The 11,452-nt window shown below is 42.2% G+C and overlaps 1 protein-coding gene across 2 annotated transcripts in view; it reads left to right on the forward strand.

Annotated features, from left to right (window-relative positions):
- The first annotated feature begins 491 nt into the window (after positions 1 to 491).
- LOC117000555 (androgen dependent TFPI regulating protein) overlaps positions 492 to 11,452 on the forward strand; it is a 30,385-nt gene continuing 19,424 nt past the window's right edge. For both annotated transcript variants that reach the window (XM_033068233.1, XM_033068243.1), the window contains exons 1-3: positions 492 to 843; positions 8,070 to 8,204; positions 9,658 to 9,759. In XM_033068233.1, coding sequence (XP_032924124.1) covers positions 691 to 843; positions 8,070 to 8,204; positions 9,658 to 9,759 — 390 coding nt within the window. In that variant the 5' untranslated portion in view covers positions 492 to 690. The remainder of the gene's footprint in view (positions 844 to 8,069; positions 8,205 to 9,657; positions 9,760 to 11,452) is intronic.

Raw genomic sequence — 11,452 nt, forward strand, 5'->3', positions numbered from 1 at the left:
GGGTTTGTCCAACCTGCCATGCACAGCTGCTGGGAGCTGCATAAAGGTGGCAGAGACTATTCCCACAAAAATAAATGTTAACAACCACAGAGATTTTCAGCCCCAAGGACCTTTGCCTATGAATCCTGTCAGCTTCCTTGCCACCTCCATAGCCTATCAACAAATCAACTTAGTTTTTCTTTCACAGGCCATTACATTTCCCACTTCTTTCTTTGGCACAAGGCAAAAAACAGTCACAGAGGCTTCCCAAGCTGATTTGGAGACATGGCTGCACATACAGCTACAAGTGAGGAAAATGCTGCTTGTTTTCATTCCCTGCCTGACACATGACAGCCTGTTACACAAAATCAGCAGCAAAGCTCCCCTCTACTTTTGCAAAAAAAATAACCCAACCCAAAACTTATGTAACTCTGCAACTAATCTTTGTTAATCTTGAGCAAAGCATTTAAATCCAGGGAATAAGCCTATTCTTCTCACCCCACACCCCTCAGCCTATCTGTACAGTGAAAAGGGAAACAAATAGAAGCAAAGTTCGCAGCCTTGTGGTTTTCCCTTTTGACAGGAGCAAAGCGGCATCGTGTCCCAGGACTGCTCTGAAGTAAACCCTCCTGCCTTGCCTTATCCCAAGCACTGAGCACCTTAAGAGAAAAGCTGCTTTTGGAGCAGTTGTCAGTCACTCTTGGCTGAAGCATGGAAATCTCTACTCTCGCCACCTACCACTGCCTTGCTTTTGTCTGGTATTTTTTCGTTGCCTATTCCATCACACACATCAAAACAGAGGAGCGGCCATCTGAAGTGTTCCTTTATGGTGGGCAGTGGAAATATTTGACAGTCCTCAATCTGGTAAGCAAATTGTGTTGTACAGTGATACCAATATGTCTATTTGTTTGTCTGCCATCTGCGCCTCAAGACATATGCAGCTGGTGTATTTGCTGCTGTTAAACTGCTTCCTTTGGTGGTTTTTACCCCAAAGGAAACTAAGGAGGGATCTGTGCTTGTGCTGTGAAGTGTATTCACAGGTTTCATGCACAAAGAATATTGACTGGTCAAATGCTTGGTTTTCAGAAAGTACTTTGAAGCTAGCTGCCACCTTGTAAAAAGACATTGTCAGTGAGAAGGACAGAAAAGTGGGGATATGTCCAGCTAGGCCACATACATGGTGCCTATTTTCTAACTTTTGATTCAAAACATTTCAATACTGTTTGGAGTTTTATTTAATTTTTTGAATAGGCTTTAAATCCTCTAAATTACAGGGAAAGTGAAACAAAGCAGAGCATCATACTAATTTAGCCATTCAGAGTACCTGCTTTGTTTGACAGTCAGTTGAGAATACCAGGGAAAGAAATTCAGCCTGTGGAGAGAGGTGCTTGTGATATTAATATATGAGTTTCAGCAGTGCTATCAACTGGTTGTACATTTCCTAAAAGCACACAGAAAAAGAAAGACTGTAATGTGTTCTGGTTCTTCTAATGTGCTAACATTTCACAGGATAGAAATCAAAGTGAAAGTACATGAGATAACCAGGGGAGAAGGCTCGTTCAGAACCCAAGGTGTTCATCAGCAGCTCAGGAAAGTAGTGCTGGTGGGGTGGAAAGACAAGGCTTGTGGAGAGGTTTCCTAAAAGGGAAAAATTTCAGGCAGGCACACTTGCTAATTTGAAGGATGACCGCAGAGACTTACACAGCCTTTCATCCATTCTGTGTGACTGTCAGAGTTAAATATCACTGGGAGGTCTGGTCTGGGGCATGTTTGTCTCTACTTTTACCCTTCAGAAGGAGACACCCTATGCTGGAGTTCATGGAAGCCTAAAGGCTCCCCAGCTCCAAGGTCTCTTTTTGGAGACCTTCAGGGTAGCAGGGAATTTGCTTCTCTTCCATCCTCAACCTTTCTGTGGCTCTGCGGAACATTTGCAACCAAGAGGCAGTGAATGGCAAGTGAAATGACCACAACAACCCTGGGGATTTTGGGAGCCTACTGGGATTCTGGGACCCCCAGTGCTCTCCTCAGTGGCCAGACCAGCTGTGGAAGGATGAGGAGACGTATATATATATATCACTGCAGTCGGGTGGCATTTGTGCTGCTAATTGCGATGTTGTCTGTTCATCAGTATAGCTATTTTGGCTGACCCCACTGATGCACTGACCCCCAGTATAGCTGACCCCACTGAAATACCAACTGTTCTTTCAGGCAAAACAGCACTCCACCTCCATCCCCTGGCATCATTATAATGAGATTTACTACCCAGCTCTAAAGCATGAGGTTAAAAGGACAAAGCAAGTAACTAATCTCCCAGTACTTTGGGATGAAGAAATACCCACTGAAATTATCATCCAGCTTCTCATAGTGGCCAGCAGTGAACGGTCAGGAAAAAGCTGCACAAGGCAAGAGCATGTACAAGCATGAAATGAAGTCTCCATGGCTTTACTGTCCCACTAGCATACTGAGTAACCTAGCCAAAAATAAATCCAGGCTAAGGTATTTAATAGCCATTCAAAGCCTTCCTTTCATCTATCTAAAGGAAAAAAACGCCTGCTCGTACTTCTGGTACTTTGTGCCATGAGGCCTTGTGTGAAACATCAGTTCATTTTGTTGGTGTATACCTGCTTCCTTGACCACTGAGCTGGATGCCTCATTATTTCTGTGCTGTAATCAAATCATCCATCCCTGTTCATGTTTTCTTTGCCACTGAGTGGCATTACATTTTCCTCTCAGTTACTCTTTTCTGCAAGCTGGAAGTCCAAGCCTTTTTCATTTCTGTCCACAAAGGATTGGATCTTTCATTATAGCATCCATGTCACCCTTTGCAGCAGTTTTTCAAGTTTCAGGAGGGGGTAGGTGGGGCAGGCAGCAGTAGTCAAGTTAGGAGCATATATAGGTTTATACAGTATCCTAAAGGTGTTTCCTTGCTTGTAGTTTAATTCTTCTTGACTACTCTTAACTCTCTATTTGTCTTTTTTGATCACTGGTAGGCAAGGAGACAGCAAGTTGACAGAGCTATCCACACTAAGTCCAAAATTTCTTTACTGGATGGTGATAGCAAATATAGAACCCACTGTTGAAAAATATATAATTGAAGCTGCTTTTAAATTTTTTTCTGAAATGCTTTACATTACACTTATTAACACTGATTTTTGCCTACTATTTTATTGCTCAGGCACTTAGTATCCTGAGATTCTTTGGCAATTTTACAGTCAGGTCGCTTTGACAGGGAAAAAAAACCCCAGCAGATTCCCAAAAGTGTACCACCTCAGTATTTGCTCCCTTTGCCAGCTCATTTATAGATCTACTGAACAGCTCAGGTCTTAATAAATCTTCATGAGTGAGGGCTCCTGCTCCACTTCCCCAGTTCTTTGACTCCCAGCTTTTAACCACTCATTGATCTGATCCCAATGCTGAAATGGAGCTGCCAGCCAACAGGGAAATGGTCTGGGCTGAAGATATTGCCTATCTCTCATGCAGAAAATATGGCAATGGGACAGGATGTGCAAAATTACTCCTTCATGGATGGTAGTCCTTCTTCTTCAGAGATTTATTTATTTCAAGAAAGGATTGCCAAAAAATGCTGTTAACCCCTCTTCTCCAGCTGAACTGGGTAGCATTTTTTGGTAAAGCAGCAGCATAAAGGTGGCAAAAGGTTCTTGAGCTGTTGTATAAGAGAGGAAGAGGATGAGAATTCCACATGTCCCACAGTGCTGTGGTGCTTTCTGTGGGGCACCATTGAACCTAAAAGACTCATCCCATGGTCCGGCATTAAGCCGCTCCCTGTTGTTGTTGAGGAACATTGAGGAATAAGAGGTGCCTGTCCATTGGGTGCACATCCAACACATTGAATTTCTGTCAGTCTGGACACAGAAAACACCTAGGGATGTTGGGAGGTATGGTCATTGGGAAGAAGAGCGGGCAAAAAACACTGGGCTGTTCTTGTTCAGTGGATCTGGTGTGCTGAGCAGGCCTGGGCAGTGCCTTGGAGGCTTCCCCAGAGACAGCCTTTGTCCAACTCTTCTGCTTGTGTCTTGCCAGACTGGGATTGCCTGTCTTCTGGCACTGGGTGTCTGAATCACTTGGAAATTTTCCCTCCAAAAATTCTCCTATCTCTTTGGAATAGCATTTAAAAATTTCTTTCTGTGGAAAACTGCTCTGGCTACCTCACTGTGATCTGAAATGGAAAGATTGGGAAAAGTAACATTTTCTGAGGATGAAAATGCTGCTCATCTCCCAGTTTTGCTGGAGAGATGCTGGAAGAATTCCTTCTAGATACAGCCCTCTTTTAGCACCTCATTCAATTCCTTGTTAGTCATGTGGCTCTCCCAAGAGAGCTACAGCTCTGACATTGCTTCAGATTCATCATATTAATGATAATAGCAATCAAGATTCAGAAAGGAAATATTTTTGTAGGGGGGAAAAAAAAGGATAAGTGGGCTTTGTATCAGAGGTTCATTGACCCATTATTGAAGAAGGAGAAATGACAGATCAAAACAGTTTTGTATTAATTTCATTCATCTGTGACACAAAACAGTGCAAGTGGAATAATTCATTGCCTGAAATATCTGAGCTCATAAAAATCTGCTCACAGCTGTAAATCCATTAGTAAATTGCTGCATAATGAGCACACTGCACCTTTAAAAACTATTAATTGTATTCCTGCCCCAATTTATTCTTTACACTTTTGTTTTTCATAATGGAAATACTTTTCAATTGGCCTGAAAAGTGCTTTGTATTTATTTCAGAATAGGTAGGTCCAGTATTTAGCAAAGATATTTTCCAAGACACTATCATGTGAATGGATGTGTGTCTACACTAAATGTTGACTTTTATGTCTAATAACTTGCTCACAGTATTGGATTTATCCCTCCCTAAAGGGCAGAGCTTGGAGCCCGATTTATTTGTATTAGTTGGAGATTTCAATATACACATATGGTAAGATCTTATACACAAAAGTAAATCATGTCAGGTTAGTTAAACAGAAACACCCTTTTGATCATTGCACCAGATAAAAATTGAGCTTTGTCTTTGTCACTGTGAGTCTCAGTTTGGAAAATTGATCTGGCCAAATTAAACGTTTCTACAGCACCCAGCACCATAGAACTCTGCAGGGTCTAGAGGGGAAAGCAACCTCTCTCCAGCAGGGATAATCATATCCATATTCTCCTCTTTGGGTTAATCATTAGCTTTCTGAATGCTTCCAGTCTTCCTTCTGTTCGTGTGGGAACACTTTAGGGAATCCTTTCTATTTACAGACAGTGGATTTATATTCCATGAGCGCCTGCAATGGATTTGTGAGTGCCAGCACTGCTGCTTGGGAAATTCACAGGACATCTGGAATGATTTGGTGTTTTCATGTATTATTTTTTTTTTAATGTCAACATTTTCCCTTTAATGGAAGGCCATGAGATTTGGATGCACCTTTCTTAAAACAATAATCCCAGTGGGCTTGGAACTCGGATTTTAATCTACTGGGGGTGAACAGTGCCAGACTCTGCAGTACTAGGGACAATCCTAGCTCTAAGTTCAGTTTTCTGGTTTGACAATTACTTGTATAACCTTCCAGTGCTCTTGGAAATACAGGGTGAAATCTTGGAAATCACTAAAGGGAAACACCGTTGAGAGTATGGTGATGAACAAGGGTAGAGCTACAAAAGCACAAATCCAAGCTCCTGAGGCTGAGTTCAAACTTCTTCAGGAATCGTCCTTCTCTGTGTTTTGCCAGAGAAATAGGTCAGGTTACACATTCAGATAAGAATTTTCCATACAGAAGATAACATTGTCCTCCCCTGTGTATAACAGAATATTTACCAGGCTGAGAATGTGGCTGTTTTGGGACTGTTTCTTTTCAGTAATGTTTATTTTAGTTAATTTTGAATCAGGGAGAGAAGCAGCCTATCCCTGTCCTATGATTAATGTAAGGCTGGCCATGAACACGATAATAATAGCCCCATCCTCTGGGAACCAGGCTTCTCCCTAATTGCTTTATTGGCAATTAGTCACCATGTGTCACTGGACTGTCACCACCCTCATGTTCATTTTTCATGCTTTTTACAGAAAGTTACTGCTGACTCTACAGGGTATAACAAGAGCTTCTGTTTATTACGAGGCTTTTCTTAGTTCTTCAAGGACTTGGCGTTGGTGAGGCCAAGGATTGGGACAGACATTTGGGCTGAACATGTGTTTGTGTCTAAGTACACTGCACTCCAGCATGGACTTTACAGAACCAGACTCATGATTTGGAGGGCTGAATCCCTACTGACTGAAATAGTGCCTGCTAATTGTGATAATGGGGAGGGAAAAACCACACTTGAAAGAGCTGCTTTGGATGCCTCAGAATTGAGCAAAGACCTGTGTGGGTTCTGATGAAGCTGCTTGGGTTTTGGTTTTTTTGAATATAAAGATATGTCTGTTTATCCTAAGCCTTGACAGGAAACATGGGGCTCTGCAGATGAACTGGGTGATGCACAACCTCTGACACCTGGTCTTGGCTGACCCTGGGCCAGTTACCCAGCATGTGTCAGCACCTCCCTACCTCCACTGCTGTGGGTCTGCACAGGGAGAGGGACAATCCAGCAGTGGTACTTGCTGTCGTGACACCCTGGGATGTGGAAAGAATAGGGAAGGAAGACTATATCTTTTCCCTGTGCTGGGAAGAAACAAAATGTTTGGGCATGGTTGCAGACAACTGCAAACTATGGTCATTTTGTTGCCCAGGAAGACTCAGTCTCTGGAAGCTAAAGGTCGCAGAAGCCCTTGTTTGACAACAGGCATGGTGAGATCATAGTCTCCTCCTCCCCTCATGTATTTTGATAATAAAGGAATTTCTAATGGAAAAACATTGCACTAATCCTGTCCCCTCCCAAACACCACCCTTTTTCAGCTTCTTCAGAAACTCATGAAGTAACCAGCCAAAACTTCGGAGACTTTGCTCTAAATAAATATCTGATTCAGAGTAAGATCATGGCAAAAGACATCTCATCCCGAAAGCTGTAGCCCTCTTTCCATTTAAGCATCACTGGCTGATCCAGTGTTTGCAGTAGGCTGCATTTCCCGTATTCATCACTCTGGGACAGCCTAGCTTTAAAAAGAAGAGGTCACCCCATGAGTTAAGTGAACTGAACTGACTTGGTGCTCGATGCAAGACAGTGGGAGTATTTTTCTGCAAGGTTCCATTCTGCCTTTGTGTATCTGACAAATCTGGTTCATCTTGATCTGCTGTATAGTGTTAGGAGAGAAAATGAAGCACTTAGAAAAGCAATATTGATTTAAACCACAATAACATGACAATTATACTCATTATTTGGAGAACTCTGTTTTGTCACTGTGCACGTATCTGATTCTTTACTAAATCCTACTAGTGTCCTCCCCAAAAATCCCACCCTCACTATCTATAAATGATTTAAAGAAAGAATGAAAAAACTTCAAACCAAAACACAACCTCCCAACTCTAAAATTCATTAGTTATAAATAGTTTCATTTAAACTTCAGTAAAACTTCATTTTTAGTGGGTGATGTCTGGATCTTTGCTTCTAAGCACTTGAAATCCTTTCTTAAATCCCTTTGAGTTCAGCAAAAGAGATTCTGTTTTTGTAACTTCTGCGCCTAATTCTCACCTTAGATCATTTTGAGCTACTTGGCACTGAGATCAACTGCACTGTAAGTCCCTAGAAAGATGAACCTGTGTTGGCTAAATAGTGGAAAAGCTATCTAGCAATTGTTTTACAGGAAAATGTCCAGGCACAATTTGTTCTCTCCTGCTCAGATACATCCAGTGGTCAACAATTAACATGGGAAGTGTGACAGAGCTGGCTTTCAAGGTGTCCCTTCACCCATCACACATCACATCACATTGCATCACACATCTCTGTTTAGTCTGTTAACTGGGATACTGTTAAAGTTAACTCCTGACCAACTTTATTTAATCAGTTTGGGTTAGTAAAAGAGATTTAGCCAACAGCTATTTCCCTCACACAGGCTTGCGGCTTACAAACAAAACAGCTCCCTGAAGACCAAGAACAGATTTCATTGAGGAGCATGATAATGAAAGTTGGATGAGTTTCCCTCATTAGGTGTAATTACTTTAGGTTTTGCAGGCTGTCTTCTATGGGGTGTCCTTCCTGGCTGATGTGTTGAGACTAATTAAGAAACTGCGATGTGCTAAGTGCGTAATTTCCAGCAGAGACCTTCTTTTCAGTGTCCTGGCTTTCCCAGTGTCCACAGTAAGTACCCTTTGTCTCAGTATGCGAAAATAATGCTTGCATAAATGATTGGGGGTGTATTGTACCAAAAATATGTGTATGAAATAGAGAAGAACTCAGGGCTTTCTTCTACCACTGAATTTGGAGTGAATTTGGACCATTTAGGAGAGGAAACAATGCTGAGCCTGTCGTGGTTGAGAGCAAAGCCTCTTGCACAAACATTAGGGTTGCTGTCCTCAAGTGGACACAGATTGACCCCACAGGGTGAATGAGGTGTAACCTCCCTGTTAATCTCATGGTCCAAATAGCTGTGGATTTATCAACTTAGGGCTTTTCTCTAAAGGGCAGCACAGGTCAGGAGGACACAAGAGAGTTTGCTACCTAAGAAGCAGCAAAACCTCACATCTCCTCCTTTGACACCAGAGAAGCTTTAAATAAGCTCTGGAGAGAAACAGATTCACGGAAAAATAATTATAGTCACAGCCTACGTCAGATTCATCATGGATCACCTACTCCCTCACAGACAATGCTGTTTATCAAAATGCCGTGGGTTGGACAGGAACTGATGGGTTATTTATACACGTAGGTACGCTCTGTGAGAATTATGCCTGCAGCCACTGCTGAATCTCAGAGGGCTGAGAAACACTGCTTAAACATGGCCCTCAAGCAGCTCAGCTAGCTGGCTCCATAAAAAAAGCCCTGCCAGGGATGGAGTCAGAGAGATTGGATAATTATCTTCCCTGCACAGCAGTGTTCAGTATGCTGCTCTCATATCCCACCAAACATCCTCACCATGCCTGCAGGACTGTGGCATCATCTCACTCTTCCAGCTTCTCACACCCCTGATTTCTAACCCCAAGCACAAAGTGTGCTCAAATACAAAGCCGGGCCAAAAATTGCAAATCAGCTTCCAGGTATCAGTAACTGATACCAGGGATCATTAAGTTGTCCCACTGTAATTCCTGATCTGTTGGATGCCCCCAGTGTGCAGCTTTCACCTGCAGTTTAGGAATTAGGCTCATGAATTGTGAAGGTAAAAGCTAAATTTATGTGAACTGCCTTTTCAAGATCTGTTTTTACTTTGCTACTGAGCAAAACAAAGGCTTGACAGACAGTCCCTTGAGGAGAACTACTTGACCATCAAAAGATCCCATCTGCAAAGGGAAAAGGAAAGAGGGGGGAAAAAGGCAGCAGTTAATCTCAGATTCCACAGAAAATGTCAGTGTTGGCAGTTTATAAAGGAGGGTGTTTTTTTCTCTCAGTATCAACACAGAACACTGTATCTCTGAGTAAATGTGAGATAACATGAGTTTATCTGGCAATGTCATCATTTTTCATGTAAAAAAACATGGAGACATTTTGCCTTCTCAGAAATGAAAGCACTCACCAAATCCTATCAGTTTTGTTTGTCTGATCAAAAAAAAAAGAGAATCTGACATTTTAAAATTTCTTTCATTTTGCGTTTTGGTTCCAGTTTGTGTGTATATCCTTTTGGACACTGTATACCTACAACCGAGAGCTGGTTTACCCCAAAAGCCTTGATGGAGTCATCCCGCTCTGGTTAAATCATGCTATGGTGAGTAAGAAACACCTCAGCCTCTTGCAGAGAAAAGGGAGACTTTGCAACGTGTGCCACACCACTGCATTGTTCGGTTTTCCAGAAGAGCTTCACAGCTTTTCCTTTCTCACCTCCTCCTTCCTGCTTATCTGAATCTGATGTTGAGCTGTATGCAGCAATCAGATGCATGTGCTTGAAGCTGCCTCAAGAACACAAGGAACGTCAGTGGATCGGTGCTTGTCAAACCTCTGAAGTCAATGAAATGATGTGTAGTCATAAGGAAAGAACATCTCACTTATTGTAGCTCAAAAAAGAAATTGTGTCTGCTAACAGAAGTCTCTGAAATACAAAATGGCTGTGAGTGTAACAAAGCAGCCCTTAATTTTTAAAAAAGGTGAAATAACAAAAAAGAATCTGACAGCTCTACAGCTAATAAGCTAATGTGTGCACAGCTTTGAATAGCTGGATTGCAATGATTGTTTACAGATTTTCTATAAATACTTTCCAGATTTCTCCTTCATTTGCTCTGGCCGTTTTTATGATGTGTTGAATAATCACATATTTCTCATCAGTCAAGTGAAAGGAGGCTGACAGTAACATGGAAACTGTGGGTGGATTGCAAGGTCAGGGAGGCCTCGTGGGGCGAATGGGAAGTGGGAGAGAAGGGAGAGGTTCAGTGCTAGACTGAATCAGAGAAGCCAAAAAGTATGAAATAATCGCATAGAAGGCTCATTTCTCTCCAGACTTCATTTCTTAAGAGCAGTGCCTTGCCATCCACTGCAGCAGTCCCCAATGAGTGTTGAAGGTAAATCTGTGAGGGTTTGGGGTGTCTGTCTGAGGACAGTTGCTCGAGGTTTGAGCAGCCCTTGGTTTAGACAGGTGCATTCAGAGTCGTGTGACTGGAATCCAAACACACAGAGGCACGTCCGCATTGCTGATACCCGAGTGGTGAGCCACAGCCATCGTGCACTTTTAACCTCATCACCTGCTCTCTGTCCACCAGTTCATTTCCACCATGACCTTTCTGTGGCTGTCCAAACCTCTACAGGTGCAAAAGGGCACTGCTCTTTCTGAAAGCCATCATCCACCAAAACGAAAGATTCTTCATGTCCTCAGCATCATGCTGGTTTCAGGTCCAGGATTTAGTATGGATAACTGGTTTAAAATGCTCACAGTGATGGAGGTGCTGGGCAAGGGGGGAGAGGGGGTAGCACAAAGTGAAGCTCGGAGAAGATAGGCTTTGCTGCTTGTTTTAATCCTGGCTCACAGCTGAGAATTTGCCCTTTCCATTTCCACATTTATTTATGACATGGGAAGGTTGAGAGGTGTTAAGGCATACATTTTTATTTCATGTGCAAGAGCTCTTTGCAGGAACCCCTCAAACACATCTGTTATAACTTCTTTTTACCCTACCTACATCTACATTTCATAACAGAGTCATTTTGACTACAACAAAAAGCTTTTCTATATCAGAAATGTCAAAAACAAGTGTTAAAAAAGGAAAAACAATTCTTCCTGAGAATTATTTTGACGAGAGAGAAACTTTATATAAAGCAAACCTCTATCACAACCTGGTATTTTATTTCTAAAGCTTTTAATACACTGCAGACATCTTGTGCTTGACAGTTCCTGGATAGGAAATTTTCTTTCCAGTCACTATCAAGCATAAAACATCTGCCACCAGCATAGACTGATCGCTGCTTTGACAATC

This window comes from Catharus ustulatus, chromosome 1, assembly GCF_009819885.2.
Source record: "Catharus ustulatus isolate bCatUst1 chromosome 1, bCatUst1.pri.v2, whole genome shotgun sequence".
Lineage (NCBI taxonomy): Eukaryota > Metazoa > Chordata > Aves > Passeriformes > Turdidae > Catharus > Catharus ustulatus.